This window comes from Adelges cooleyi, unplaced genomic scaffold (genome assembly GCF_023614345.1).
Source record: "Adelges cooleyi isolate 19-005CV unplaced genomic scaffold, UGA_ACOO_1.1 ACOO_flye_CR_arks_rails_tigmint_CR_PRNA_376, whole genome shotgun sequence".
Lineage (NCBI taxonomy): Eukaryota > Metazoa > Arthropoda > Insecta > Hemiptera > Adelgidae > Adelges > Adelges cooleyi.
Window position 1 is genome coordinate 11,716,999 of NW_026096053.1, and position 16,450 is coordinate 11,733,448.

At 30.8% G+C, this 16,450-nt stretch overlaps 1 protein-coding gene across 3 annotated transcripts in view; it reads right to left on the reverse strand.

The window, feature by feature from the left end:
- Positions 1-1,640: 1,640 nt before the first annotated feature.
- Positions 1,641-16,450, reverse strand: part of LOC126840183 (adipokinetic hormone/corazonin-related peptide receptor variant I) — a 48,046-nt gene continuing 33,236 nt past the window's right edge. For 2 of the 3 annotated variants that reach the window (XM_050575764.1, XM_050575765.1), the window contains exons 7-9: positions 11,719-11,863; positions 2,846-3,078; positions 1,641-2,177 (exon numbers count right to left, since the gene is read on the reverse strand). In XM_050575764.1, coding sequence (XP_050431721.1) covers positions 2,126-2,177; positions 2,846-3,078; positions 11,719-11,863 — 430 coding nt within the window. In that variant the 3' untranslated portion in view covers positions 1,641-2,125. Of the gene's footprint in view, positions 2,178-2,305; positions 2,781-2,845; positions 3,079-11,718; positions 11,864-16,450 lie in introns of those variants that run through there. The other variant, XM_050575766.1, reaches the window with a different exon arrangement.

Sequence of the window (16,450 nt, forward strand, 5' to 3'; positions counted from 1 at the left end):
CAAATGTATGCCGTATGTAAAATAATATAATATAGCTGTAAGTTCCTACTACATGCGGATTAATCGATCGAAGCCGAAAATAAGAGTTTTACCAAATGTAGCCAATGTATGCCAACACAGTGCATTTCGTGAACCTTTAAATTTTCTATGAACTTATTATTTTGGCACAAGATGACGCACACAGTATATCGTGTACAAATGATTTTTAAATATTAATATACTTTGGTCAAAATGTGTAGTATGCCGTACAGAAATTATAAAACGTTTTTTTTTTCCGCACAGTTTAAAGTATGTTTTAGTTTACACGTTTACTCGTCTAAGTACTAGTTTTTGCCAAAAACTGATATTGTCCGAAGTAAAAATAGGTTTTTTTTTAATCTCACAATCAGTATCGCCCAGATTGAAAGGGGAACGCTTTTGCTTTGCTTCCCTTCCACAACCCGACATCGTTTATTCACAACAAAAAAAAAAAAGTTTTGAAATCTATACACTGTCACGAGTGCCATGGCTTTTTGGTTACAGATTCAAGAGTGTGCTTGTGTTAAGTTTAACGGCATGCAAGACTTATGTCAGCATCCAGCGTGCCAACAAAGAGTGGGCTGTTTTGATGTTCCATTTCCGAGCTGCCGGCCTGCTTGTGAATGGAAACATCTATATGGAAAAATATCCTACGGCTATCCAAGTACAAACAATTGCTGAGCGCCGACCGATTTTATAAATAAACATTTTTACTGAAAATAAAAACAACTTTTAATTTAATTACAACACAGACATTTATTTAAATACACGCATTGTAAGTGTATTGTCTGTCGAATAATATTAAAGTTTGTCTGATACGTGGGAGAGCCATGAATTTCGACCGGGAAAAAAAACAACTTAAAAAATGATGAAAGGAAATGAGTTTTTAAACTGTATTTAAATTAAATAAGTGTTTACCAAAACCGTAGTACGACTCGATGTACATATAATATATTGCTGCATCCATCCGTACCGTTTGTAAATAATAAAACTGTTAAAACATTATAATACAATTGGATCCAAATCTACAAATAAAAACTGTATGTAGTTACTCGGATTCTGTGTTATATTTTAAATTTAAAGATTAGTATTTTTATTTTATTTTTTAATCTCGTGTCAAGACCAGGCTAATGGTGAAGTGTAACGAGCCAAATAATACCCCATTAAAAGTCAAGTAGGCAAAATTCTTGGAAATATAAAAAAGACATTTTGTGTCAAGACTACCGAGTCAGTGGCAGGCACTCTTGTTGTCCGATCGAGTACCAGATGTTATGAACGCGTACGAAATTACAACAATTACACAAATATTCCATTGTTGGATAACAATCCCATTTAAATTATAAAACCGTCCTATCAAAGCGAGATTACCACATTTTCACCCATTTATTGTTTTAATATTCTCGCAAGAGTATGGTTAGGGATTTCCCGGCTAGAGTGAGACATTTAACATTTTTTTAATAGGATATTTTAAAACTATAGACATTATTTAACACATGAAATGAAGTTACACGACCTTTTATGTATAACCAATATTTATTATTTATAATTATACAATACAATGATGTTAGATAAGTATAACGTCTAAGGTAGAATGCAATTTATTTAGGAACTTAGATATATATAGTTGTTTTGGTCTACAAAATATTCAATTTAGTTTTACAACTAATGTAAACTAGTTGCTTACAATATTAATAACTATGATATTTATACTAATAATGGAAAGAAAAAAATTACGGAATGTAACATTATACTATATTTATAACTGAAAACTTATAAATAATGGTGGTAATCTAAAGACCTATACATTAAAAAGGTATATTTTTTATCCCTCTTCGAGTAAGGTATTTCATAACAATTGTTATTCACACAAATGGGACAGACATCTCGTTGTATAAATAGCTGCCAATTAATTGGCACTCAAAATAATATTATATATACGAAAATTATAAAACAAAGTATAGTAAATACATTTTATAAATCAAATTCTGGAGCTTCGATACAATTAGTATAAAATAAAAATATACTAAACAGATATAAGTACCTTAATTTATTAAGCCATTAAATGTAGATAATTAAATACATACATTAACCGTATTTTTCATTTCAATTAACTCGAACTATTTAGTATAATAATGCCGGTGTGATGAATTAAATACAAACTAAAAACAATAATTTTAATAAATAATTATTCTCACAAATAAATAAATAAATATCTAAAAAATGGAACCAAAAAAAACTGAATTTATTTAGACATTTTATGAATATTTATTTATTTTCGGTATTTTCTTTTTTGTGTTGAGTATTAATTTTTTTTAAAATATGGACTCGCGTATTGTAATGTCTTAATCGATTAAGTATATAATAAAAATAGTCTTGAACTCTATGAAGTTATGTATTAACAAAACAAAATCAAAATATTAAGTGGCCTTAATATTCCAATAACAAAAAAATAATAATAAAAACACAACATAAATCAAATTAATTATTATACAACCGTATGCTATTAACTAATGATATTGCTGGAAGCAAAAACATACACTAATTATTCAGCCATCGGGTAGTTCGGAAAGGTTTTATAGTCTTACAATCATAATAATAAATTATTATAATTTTGTATGAAAGTAAGACGTAATAAAAGCTTCAAAAATAGTCTACACGCTTATAAAATAATAGTTAAATGCCAGCAGCTGGTTCGTACTTACCTAATAGAATATCTAAGTTAACAAACAATCCTATATTGTATTCAAAGAAAACACTGCGAACTTAAAATTATTGTCAGAAATAATTTTGTAGAAATAAAAATATTAAATAATAAGTAAAACCTTACTCTTTGATATCGTATAGTACCGTTGAGTTGTGATTATCTTTGGATTCGTTTTCATCTGACAAAAGCGTCATGTTGGTAACGTTTTCAGTGGAGACCTTGCTACCATTGCCGTTTTGACAACGTGTATAGATCATTGTGGAATCTTCAACGTTGGATTTGCGGTCATTCTTCGATCGCACAGTCAGTTTGTGCCACGTAATGACTCTCAGCGAGGCAATTGATTCTCCGGTTCCCTGACAAAATAAAAAAATAAAAAACCAAGTTGCTACAGTCTTTATACTATATAAATCAAACAGATGTTACTAGTTATTGCATATTCGCATTGCCTTAGTCAAAAACGTCTGCGTGCTTATTACTATTCAGATTTATACATCTTTTTTACTAGTTATATGGGCTGAAATTTACGTGCCGAATATACGAACCCTTAAGTGTACTATTATAGTAGCACAACATAAAAACCCTCTACTAAATTTCGTGTGAAAAAAAAAGGGACAATAAAAAAAACTATTTGTTGGGATAACAAGGTGTATTAGGCTAAGTTATGTAAACCAAAAATATTACCTAATATTATAACTAGTTACTTGACCAGAACATTTTTACAGGGATACAGAACTTTTAGGTTAGATAACTACTAATTTTTGTAATTATTTTTTGTATCACTAAACGTATAATAAATATTTTTTTTTCCTAGAGTTTCTACCGCTCACTACTTTTTCTACTTTTAAGAGTCGCTTCTTTTTTCTACATTGTAAAAATTTGTTATAAATATTTCCTGTATAAAATTGAGGGACGAAGATGAGGGCTTTAACTGTGATATCACTAATTTTTATTTTATATTTTACAAAGTTAAAAAATGTGTATCTAAGCTATTTGTGTTGCCAAGCAAATTCATACTGTCCTTTTTACAGTTTTTTAGGGTTTTTTCTTAATAGTTGTATGTACTTTAGAAAATACTAATTTGCACTTATTATACAATTCAATAAACCGCGCGTAAACGAATAAACTTAATACCTAAACCTTTTAAAAGGTTGTCAATGTCAAGTGTACGCTGCTGTACAAACAGAGATAGGATAGAAAGCGGAGTTAGGGAAAAAGCAGCAGCTTATTATTAACATATATTTTATGAAATTAAAGGTAATAATCTGCACAGTATTTCTGATATTTTGACGCATATTTGATATAAATCGGCTCAGTGATTCGTTAGTTAGAGAACTACGTTGAAAACGACGAAATTTACACGTTTTAAATGGGTACAATTTATCATTCACAATCTCGTTTTTTTTTACTTAGAACGAATTTGTATTTTTATTCATTTCTTAGGTTCATATAAATATTATGAACGCATGTAAGTAACGTATTTGTTTATACTGACGGAATACACTGCAATATTAATGATACAATTTGTTTATACATTTTATATTGTATTGTGCAAATTATACACAATAATTTATAAGTAAAAAAAAGTTTAGTTTTTCAAACGTTTGAATTTTTAGCTTCGACGTTAGCCGTATTAGCTCAAATTTATTTTATTTTTTAGCTATAACACTACAGATCAGCTAATGAGTTGAAAACCAACAAATATATAATTAGCGATTTCTAATAGAACGAATGGACATTCTTTTTTTATTTCGATTTTTTCGGGACAGTTTTTGAAAACAAGATAACAAAAACATTTATATTACCTAAATACTAATTTATTGAAACGTTTTATAATTTTTAAAATCATTATAGGTACAGCCGGGTAACTCTATTGTTTACACTTAAATACGAAATGAAACTTAATAAAAACTCTAAGACATAATAGAATACATGACAACATAAGTAAAAGCCTTCAGTTAATCAAAACTGTATGGTGAATTTTTGGAAGGGAAGTAATCAGTAAATTGGAAAATAAAATATAGGGAGAACGGAATAATCATTTTAAGTATAACAAAAAATGATAGCGGAAAACATCTCTGGTTTGTCCCGAAGAGCTGAACAATTAAAAATAACAGCTGGTAAACCACCACTATTAATCAGTGTTTCTGTTTTTGAAAAATAATGGTATTACTGCATTTTTTTTAATTTTAAGAAATCTTTAATAATGTTAAGTGATTGCAGAAGAAATGTCTGGTAATCGGTGTACCAATTGACAGATCTAATTATGATTTAACAAATATATCTTTGTATGATAATTGTCTACCCTTCTTAAAAAAAAAACTTGGAGACTTGTTCAAGCGTATCGAATAATCAATTTTGAAAATAATCAAGGTCATATTATAACAATATTTATGTAATTATTATACGATTAGCTAACAACTGTCTATGTGCCTACCAATGCGGTAGGTCAGCACTACCGTGTGAAATGTTATACCTGTATACAGACTATAATGTGTGTGACATTTCAGTACTGTTCGACACATATTTGCTTTTAGTATAAATTAATTATACCGACTGAATGATTTATGTATATATATTCGACATGGCCGTTGCAAAATAAGGAACATTCAATACCCTTTCTATGAATGGTGTAAGGTCCTATGTGCATGTATGCACAATATGTTGGCATATAGCTACAATGCGAGAAACATAGATGATATGTTAATTAACCACTGTGCCAGAAAAACAATCACGTTGTCTCTTGAAGATACTTAAACAAACAGCGTCACTTGTAGTTTACATTATATGACTAACATAATAGTATGCCATTTTACACAGCGATTGCACTGATAAAACGTTTCGAAATGTCGACTAAGAATAGCTACAAATTGAAAATGATTGATTAGACATCCGAGTAGTGTCATGCTTTCAACAATTCTAGCAAAAATAATAATATAATAATAGGTTTTATTTTTAAAATTTAACTTTTAAAAAACCCTCTTACTTTCACAATAAAACAAGGTCAATAGGGATGCGAGATTACTGTGGGTTTATTGCAAGTGTAATTCATTACATGAATTACTGTAACCAAATTGAACGAATTATATTTGTCTACGTAAAAAAATCGTGAGTTTTATTAATTTGTGTATTAAGTGAAAAATGTAAAAGTGCTATTGATTGAACCCTTATTGGTCTTACACTGACACTGTGGAAATAAATAATGTTTCAAAAAAAATCTGCACTAAAATATACTTTGCACAACTATAAAAACTGCTCAACAAATTAATCAACGTTTACGGCCATCACGTAAGCGGCACATCAATTTGAAACGACACTGTAAGAGTTATTTATTAAAATTACTTAACACATTATATTACAATGAATGTTAAAAATTATATAAAACATTTTTACTTTTTAAACAATTTGTGAAAACAAATATGAATCGCTTCATGCAAAAAGGGCCTAAGTTACCATTTTATCAAAAACGTGATTATTACAGATTCGTTATCACTCTACTTAGACGCATCGATTCATGTTAAAACGGCATTATTCCCATTACTAGAACCCATTATAAACAAGCATCTTAAATATGACATTTTTGTTAAAAGGGCTTCAGTCACGGACTAAAGCCCGTTTAACATGAAATTAGGCGCCTCGTCCACAGATACTTGTTGGAAAAGAAATAGATCTGCTAAGGAAGCGAGTGTCCAGTGCTTACAATTAAAGGAAAAAAATGGTTTAAATTCAAATTGAATGTCTAGAGGTTAGTTAATTATAAGGCGAGTGTCCGGTTCTGCTTACTAACCGATTAGTGTAAAAAAATGGTTTAAATTAAATTTGAATGTCTAGAGGTTAGTCGGTTAAAAAGCGAGTGTCCGGTGCATTTTTAGATAGCCGCCGAGGTCGCTTCTTATTTTTAACATAGTATGGGGTTTTTGCATTTAGAAGCGGACAGGTCAAGTTAAAATTAATGTTTTTGAGGCTTCAACTGTTTCTAAACGTTGAAATATAAATAAAAACAAAAATAACATAAACTTTAACGAAATAGTAAGTTATAGAGATGTATGAATAAGGTTTTGTTTGTTCAGTGAATAAAGGTATACATCATTATAGTATTAAAACATTATTCAATTCGCATAATATATATTAATTTAAAATTAATATTTTATTTTTATTTTTTGAATTAAGTGTCTATTTTGTTGTTTTTAAGGCTAACAAAATTTGTTTTATGATAAAATTGTCGTTTTTATTATTTTAATGCCATGAACTAAAATGTTTGAAATAAATCAAATACATAAAATTACTGATTTTTGTAAAAAGGGTCTAAGTCCACTTTACTTAAATGCTAATAATCTGGACTGCATTTGAAAATAATAATAATATTGTTTTACAGAATGTAATTTTACTGTTTAATATCTATTAAATTTGATAAAGCCCTAATATATTTATGCATTCTGAAACATATCAAACGTTTTTTTTAATTTTTCCAAAAAATTAAAGTTAAGGACTAAGGCCCTTTTTGCATGAAGCGATTCATATGTATAACTGGGTTGTCAAATTTTAAGGACCCCACATTACAGTATGGTACACTATACCTATTGGCTATTATAAAAAAACGATCGACCTTCTAAGCAGTGGCGGCCCCGGGCCCGTCATAGGAGACTTTGAAACTGAGTTTCCCCATAAATATCTTTAGCTACTAATAAATAATTATATTTCATCATGTAGCTGAACGGGCCATGAAGGCCCAACGCTGCCGTCATGAGATGGTTTCTTGACGAACTCGCTTCCGGGACGGGTCGTCAATCCGTCGCCGGAGAGGGGGATGGCGGTTCCTTTTTATCGGACGATTGCTCGCCCAGCAAACGGAGCGCCTGTGACCGAGTGTCGAACCGGCGACAGTGAGCGCTAACACACTGCCGCCTTACCCACTCGGCCACTCCTCTTCCTAAATAATTATATAAACAATAATAAATAATATGGACATTCTCCCGAACCACAAAGTATATCCGATTTATTTTATTGTGTTTATTAAAGTCCACGCAATCTGTAAACAGTTATTTTGATGGATTTGTTATGGAATACGGCGGTCGCCGGTTCAGTGGAATGGGCAACAATCGACCGGTCGTTTCAATCATAACAGGTAGTGTTATCGGCGGATTTGGTTAAGAGGGTCAGGGAGAATTAGCCGCGTAATAATTTTATTAATGTGAAAATGGAAAAAGACATATTTTTGGATTTTTCATTACAAATAATTTTAATACGTGTACGTTGCAAGTATAACACTTGCAGTTCAAAAAATCAATAAATCAAAGATAATAAAGGTTCTTCTTGTTTGATGTTTTTTTTTTTAGTAGGTAATAATAGTTAAAGTTTTCAGTTTCCCCTGAATATTTTCCTACGGGCTGTCACTGCTTCTAAGAGTTTCAATATATGCTTCAGGTGTTTATAAGAAGTCAATTAGACATAGTCTGTTTACATTGGAATACAGGAGTAATCAACAACAACAAAAACCTTTGATTATAGTTAGAAAAAACTAGATATTCTACATATACCTACACTACAGTCTACAATGGATTGTTCAACACATTTGACCGCTGAATATTTACTAATGTCTACACTCTACCGTATGAAACTTTCTAAAATGTATACAACGTTTTTCGTTAAGGATTAAGAAAACTAATTCCAGAAGAACAAAAATAAATAGTTTAACAGAACATGATATATTGTACTAATTTAACTGATATTACCGCTTAAAACTGAAACAGCGACACTACAAACTTATACCTCGTTGTTGTTTCTGAGAACAGATTCGCCTAAGTTTGCCTTATGCAAAGCATGTGTGTTGGGTTACTTTAGAGCTATTTTACCTGTATCAGCTTAGCTTAGATGTTTTATTAATACGATCTTGCCGGTCGCAGGGTCATTAGACTGTTACAGTAAAATATCATCCAAGCGTTTGATATATATATTAATTATTTTCGACTGTAGGCTCGGCAACAGACTCTATACCGCGTCCCACGTATGTAACATTAAGGACTATTTAATTGTTCTTAAAATCTGCGTGACGCATATAATTAATACCTTTAAGTGATTAACAACCGTAAAGTATCCGACAGCATGTTTAACCCTTGTTTCACATACACGGGGATGGTTGCAGCCAAAAACCGCACACTTATGATTTCAATCCCAAAAAGGTAGGTAGACAAAAACCGCACAATTAATCGGTTGCCAGTAGGTACACTATATAGCCAAATACCGCACACTTATATTGGGTAAAGAAAGGTACAACGTATACAAGGGAATTCAAAATATTATCCGTTTTTAATTGAAAAACAAAAATAAGTTAGTTAATAGGCACATTTTAATACATCATTTTTAATTAAATTGGGTTTATTTTTAGGAACACTTGTTTAAATGTTGGGAAGAATTTTTAGGGAGATTTTTGAAGAATTTTTAAGGACGGAGATCGTTTGAAATTTCTTAAGAACGTCGGCAATCAAGTATAGCCAAAAAAAATTTGATCATTTTTTAAAAAAAATGTATTAAATTAAATTAATTAAAATGTTTCAATATTTAATTTGTACCTTAAAAATGTTCTTTGAATAAATATATAAGTATTAAATCATAGTTTATACATCATTATAAAATGTGCGGTTTTTGGATACAGCAATTTTAAAAAGTATTCGGTTTTAACCTACTAAATGTGTGCGGTTTTGCCCTGTATTTTATCACAAGTGTGCGGTTTTTGGAGTCAACGACGGGGATAAGGGTCTGATGGCCTACAAAATTTAAACGTTGAAAGAAATGTCGGTTGGGACGTATAATGATGAATGCGATCCGCCAGTTTCCAAACCACTGTAAAACAAATTTTTTATTTTAGATATTACCTTTTTCCTGCACGTGCCGTCGCTGACTCTATTAGTCTAATATACTATGTTTAAAAGGTTCTTGAATATATATATATATATATATATATATATATATCAACAAAGTGATATACATAGTTGCGATAGTCCGACACAAAAGATGCTCTGGTTTCATCTCAATATCATGATCAGGTTTATGTAATGAAAACTATAAGTAAAGAGACCCGTAAGTAGACCGAAAAATAAGAGAAAAATCAAAACTTAACTTTTAAAAAAAAAACTCATCTTTTCAAGCACAAAACACTCGATGTATATATTTTTTATAATTATAATTAGGTATAATTGTCATGATCAAAACAATAATAAATTATAAAATACAATCTGTGATATAAAAAATAAATCATCTCTTGTGCGTCATGCGATTTCACAATAAAAAAGACAATTAACAAAAAAATTTCGACTAGACGTATATACATAATAATATATAAAACAAATAAAAACAATTATAAAATTTAAAGAGTAATAAAATTTATACTACATAGTTTTATATTAAACACAAGACGTACATATGATAATATATGATTGTATATATTGTACGTGAATTGTTTAATGTTTTTTTTTTAGTAGTATACATTTTCGGCAAGGTCGGCAAGTGGTATAAATACCATAAGACTTAACATATTTTAATCTATAAAAAGTCGTTTGTTACGGCAGCAAATGAAAATGTCAACATTTTTGTTTTTGTGCCAAATTTAGATATTATACCCTAACAGTAACAATTATTAATATTTTATCAGAGACTAAATAAACGTAAGCTGACGCCCATATAACTGCTAACCTAACGTAACGTCCGTATGTTATGTTAAATTTAGTGCTAAAGGTTGATAAGAAAAAACTCTATTTATAACTTTGTTTATGTGTGATAAATGGGAATCCCATGCATGCAATAATAAAATCAATTTGTAAATATTGTTAATTATGTAAAAATACTTTATGATTAACCGCAAATCAAATAATAATGTTTACCGATCCAGAATACAAAACTAGTTTTAATATTTTATCGATTCATAATAATGTGGTGTAGACTAGCATAAAACATGTTTTAATTAATCAAATTTGTTGCATTTTTTTTCTATCAGCTCTTTTTTTTTTTTTTTGCTATTATTAATACCCACTTACTCTGAAGATTCAAAGGTCTATAATTTGTACTTTTTTAATTTAAAAAACAAATTTTCTGCTAGCGGACTTAATTACTCGTTAGCCTAACCAAACTGATTGAGAGTCGACATTATAACGTTTCTATCACAAAGCGTAAATGTTTTAACCGCCGGGTAATTCTTTGATGAGAAGAATGCTTAAGTTTCAATTTCTATGTATATTATTATTACAAACGAGTTTTTTGTTGGGCAATAACCGTAAAGCTCCCAAATTAAACTACCAAAATAAAAACGAAATCGTTAAAAATCGAATAATTTTTTATTTACAAGTAAATACACTGTAATAGATACTAGAATTAGTTAGTTCAATAATCAAAAACAAAATTTAATATAATGTGAACACATGAGACGGCCACATCACATTGCCAGGAACACCAGGTTAGCTAATTATTTTTTCAATGCCCTATTTTCGTTTTTCCAGCTGTTCAATTAATCTAATAAAAATAAGCCAATTTTTTAGAAAAAATATATCACCTACAACAATCTCGAAACCGACAATATTGTGTTTCTCTTGCGCGCCATATGTTGTTCGATTTGTTTTATTAGGAATCTCAAAAAACCTCCCCCGGCCAAGCCGTATAACTCTTATTTTCGCGGTGCCATAAAACGGACAATAACTAATTGGCACTAATTATTATACGGTAACAGTCGATTACAACTAAATATTGTTTACATATATAATAAAACATCCGAAAAGCTTTGTACGAAAAATCCAAAAACAAAAAACAAAACAAAGCGTGCGGGCAGAGCAAAAGAAAACATTCAGTTTTTTTTTTTTTAACTTAAGGCATTTACTACTGTACACAGTGACCGTTACAAGAATATAATCTATAAACAGTTATTCGATTCTGCAAACCGTTAAGGAAAGCGCAGGCAGGCGTATTTCGGTAGTACATGCGGTAGACGCCGAATTGGTCCTGGGTCTCACCTGCGTCACTAACGTTCTCCTAGTGCGTATGTTGAACGCCCCGTACACTATGGGGTTCATGCATGAATTGGTGCACGCAAACATGAACAACACGTGTTGCACTTTCTGGTCCACCATTTGTGCCGATATGTTGTCCGTCCAATACCTGCAAGCAACACACACGTCAAGTATGATTTATTGTTAGCATCAAATTGATTATTTCCAAACGCTCGCGAAAGCGTTCGAGAAAAAAAAGTACATAGATAGTAGATGGCCAAACTAAAGTTATGATTAATATACAGAAACGCGACAGGGATTGTCCAGGTGGAATACTTAAAATAAACAGTTGGGCTAACCAAACATTTAGTCGGCCGAACTAAATGTATAATGTAGTTGCTTTAAGAGGGCGTTGCGCCGGTGATTTTCAGTGGTAAAAACATGTTTATGCCAACTGAAAATAACTCGCTTAATTTTGGTTTTAGAGTAAAAGCACCCATCATAAAATTAAAAGAAAACAATATTGCGGAGGGCAAAACGGTGCGTTTAAAAAAAAAAAAAATCATTTTTTGAAAAGTTACAGTCATTTAAAAATGTTAAAATAGTCGTTATTTCTAAACTATGTATTGAGCGTCATGCTTGGAATAATGAAAAAACGCACCGTCTTGCCCTCCGGAATATTGTTCTCTTTTAATTTTATAATGGGTGATTTTACGTGAAAACCAAAATTAAGCGAGTTATTTTCAGTATGCTTAAACGTGTAGAGATGAAAAAACATTTTTAAATCGCTTTCAAGGATGCTGTGATAGTCCAAAAAATAAATTAACTACCAAAATAGAGTTCTAGTTATTGAACTAATAATTACACATCACAGTTTAACCTTTAAATTAAGATTTTGTAAAAAATTGCCTATACTTTACTCCTTAAAAATGGTCGGTGCGGCGTCCTCTTAACAACAATACTTAATCTAAAAAAACCTTGAGCAACTTATGGTTATATAAATATATATATATATATAATTAAATTGTTGTCATCTTCAGCGCTAACGACAGACTACATTGTTGCCGAAAACGTAAACGCGGAGAGTGTATTATTTTATGGTTAAAGGTGTTTTAAATATTATTTTACTTTACAACAACACTAATTAGTTTACCCAATTATGCATTTTTCCCCCGCGTTGTAACAAAAATAATTTAATAACCCACATAAAACCGCACAACGTTTTGTTTTAACTCGAAGACTATGTCTAACCTAACCTAACCTAACCTACCGTACAAGCATATAGAAAGAAAGTCATCCAAGTGAGGCCAAGTCAGTCTTGTGAAATCGATTTCATCACATCAAGCGTTATGCTTGCGAATTTCGAAATAGTATAAGGAAGCCCAGCACAATAAAAACTTAGGACAACAAAGAAAAAAATCAGTCCACGGTAAAAACAACTTTATCTCGTTTACAGGCACAAGTGTCACATAAGTCAATGCCTTCTCAACTGCGCGTTAATGGTTAACGCTGACCAAGCTGGTCGTACTATTGCTTTCTTATAGTGAAAGAAAATTGCTAGCACTCAAATCATTCAATTATTGTCTTTCTCGTCTTATCTTATAGAAAAAGGTTTACCTACTCCACAAAACGGATTACTTGATTTAAATACACAAATTTCGGGGGTTGCGTGGACGTTCATTAAATGTTTAGTAGATCATTAGACATTTATTATTACCGTGAACAACATAACATACGTACTGACTCATGATTGGTCCATTAAATTTTAATGAATTATTAAATTTGTATGTAACCCTTCATAATGATACCATTTTAAACCAGTATTATTATTCTGACAAAAATGATCAACATTTAAAAATAGGGACACACGCCGAGTAAACTGGACGCGTTTTGGGGGCCCCAGGGGCAAAAATAAGCATGCGGGCAGTTAATCAATTATCTTTCATCTCATCGGTCCAGCGGTGTTCGACTAGTAAGTCCAACCGCGTTTGACCTTTCCTAGCAAACGGTGTTCTTGGCTACAAGCCAACAGCATTACTTTTCTATATTTCTCTTACGGTGTAGGCTAACAACCGTATACATCCTACTCCACTACTGTCCGTTCCAAACAGCTTACGCCAATTACATTAATAGTTATTTATTTTTTATTTATAGGCTAACCACCGTGTTCCACCCCTCAGCTTATATATTTTTTTCTCTCTTTTGCACTATTTGGGACGTTATTGTAAGTAAGAATCTTAAATATTCGTAGTTAGGAGTAATTTTCTAACCCATTCGCTCCAGCGGTGTTTATACTTAAAGTATCAACCGCGGTTGGGCGATTCGGTTTTATTCTTTATTTTTTTTCTTTTAGCGTCTTTCAACATATTTTCAAACATCAGTGTAACGTAGATGAACACATATTTATTACTAGAAAAGAATAATAAAGGATTAAAAAATTCTTTTTAAAAAACAACGAGAAAATTACGAGTTATTTAATTGTAGTTAGAGAGTAGTTAGTAAACCTTTCATTAAAATATACTTCATAAATTAAAGAACAGACCTATTCTGTCAAAAACATAAGTGATAGGATTGTGTTGATAGGTAGGGATTGTTTCACTTTGGAGGATACTTGTTGTTAAATATTATAAAATATCACACACACTCGGTAAATATTTATAAATTACCAGGGTTTTATCGACAAAAACCTCCTTTCAAATTATTAAACAGAAAAATAGTGTTCTTTTATTTTGTTCTTCTAACAAGTTTTTAAAATGTAGTTAACGACCTTTTTACCTTTTTATTGGTCGAATTATAAACCTTTTGTTTCTGTTCCTTCTCTATGATTTTTGTTATGTATTATATTCAAACATTAAACGTCATGAGTATCTATATATTTTCATGAATAGTAGTAAGTATAAACACGGAAAGGGAATTGAAAAAAAAACTTACACGACCTGTGATTCGTCATTATGATAGGACATTAAAGCTAAACTTTTTTTTTAACGCAACACCAAACATTTTTCATTTTAAAAATATCGACGAAATATCATCAAGTCATAAAATTATGACAGCCCGCTCTTACTTAAATGTGCACAGAAAATTTTAATTTATCAATATTGTTTTTTCAAAACCTTTTATAGTCTCGAATGTGACTCGAGATGAGCATTCAAGAAGAACCAAAATTTGTAGGGCATGACGAAATAATATTAATACAAAGGACGGCGTACGCTGTATGCAAAACAACAACTCCCACGTCGGGGACGCTCATACGGATAACCAAAGAATTCACCAGATAAACCATTTCAATCTATTTATTTTAAACTATCCCAACACCTAGTCATTGAGGAATGCCTCATGTATTATTCTAACGGAATTTTTAAAATAACTTATTCGTTAAGAGAGCAAATCCTTTTGAGTTTAATCGAATGGCGAAAAGAGCGAGTTGATAATACTGAACGAAATACAAAACAGCCGAGTCTGCAACCACGAAAGAGTATTTTCATGTCTCGTTGAAGTACAGAATAAATTTAGAGTAGTGGTAGAATTATAGATAATGAAATAGTATATTAACAAGCTAGTATCTAAGGTGGCTAGTAAACATATCAAGTTTCTGGCTTATACTTTAGTGATTTCATAATATCTGGCCTTAAACAATTCATAGGAAATACAACATATCTCCCACCCCTATCACCTACCCCTATCTTCTACCCATCTCATACCCCTATCTCCTACCCCGTGTAACGCTTTTGTAACGAACGCTTTTTTCGGTTATGTGCCAGAGCTAAGACATGAAAATGTCAAAAAAATGTAAACTCAATAAATGGCCAAACTGCCATGAAGTAACACACAGAAAGTAGTAAAGTGTATCAACAATATAAATATAAGGCCTGCAAAACTAAAGCACGCGGTAATCTTGTACTTAAAAAAAGCAAAATCACGTGTACCGGATGTGGGTAATTATACTAACGACTTCATCGTCTTAGAATGCCTATCGAAAATCTAAACGGAAACCGCTCAAACAAAGGCACATAGAACTAGACAGTAACAGTCTGTTCAGAAATAATATGCGTTGAAAATATTCATTTTAACAATAATGAACAACTTTTCTTAACTAATTTTCATTATTTTTATTACTGTCACTAAAACGATGTTATCGCTATTATTTTTTTTTTATTTTGAGCTGGCTTGACAGTTCTTTGTGTTTAACATTTTAAAATGACTTCTCTTACTGACTCTTATTATTATATTGCTAGTATATTGTAAAATAAGCTGCAGCAAATATTTATAATGTTATTATGAATATACAGTATGTGATGATATAAGACAAAATATAGTATATAATTTAAAATATATGCTACAACATAATAAATATGTATTAAATATGTTATTGAATAGCACTTCATTGAAAAAGGATAACAGGCGGCTTATAATACTAAATCGATACTCCAAGGAAATGTTGAAAAAACATCTACAATTGAAAAAAAACAATAGTAGTGAAAACAATAAGGTCTATTGCATATTTTTATGTATTCTGATATAGTTTTTTATGATATTTATATTTTAAATAAGAAGATAAATACAAATCACAGAACTTTTAACTTAATCATTTATTAATATTAAACACAATATGCATTTCTGCACATATTATGACTAAATCGGGGCACCTATTTCTAAAGAATAAAAAATGAACTGTATTTTATGCGCATTATCATTGGCGCAATCGCTCCATCATAAAACTTGAGCACCTACTTAATTTTAAGAAGTTGCCTTCTCA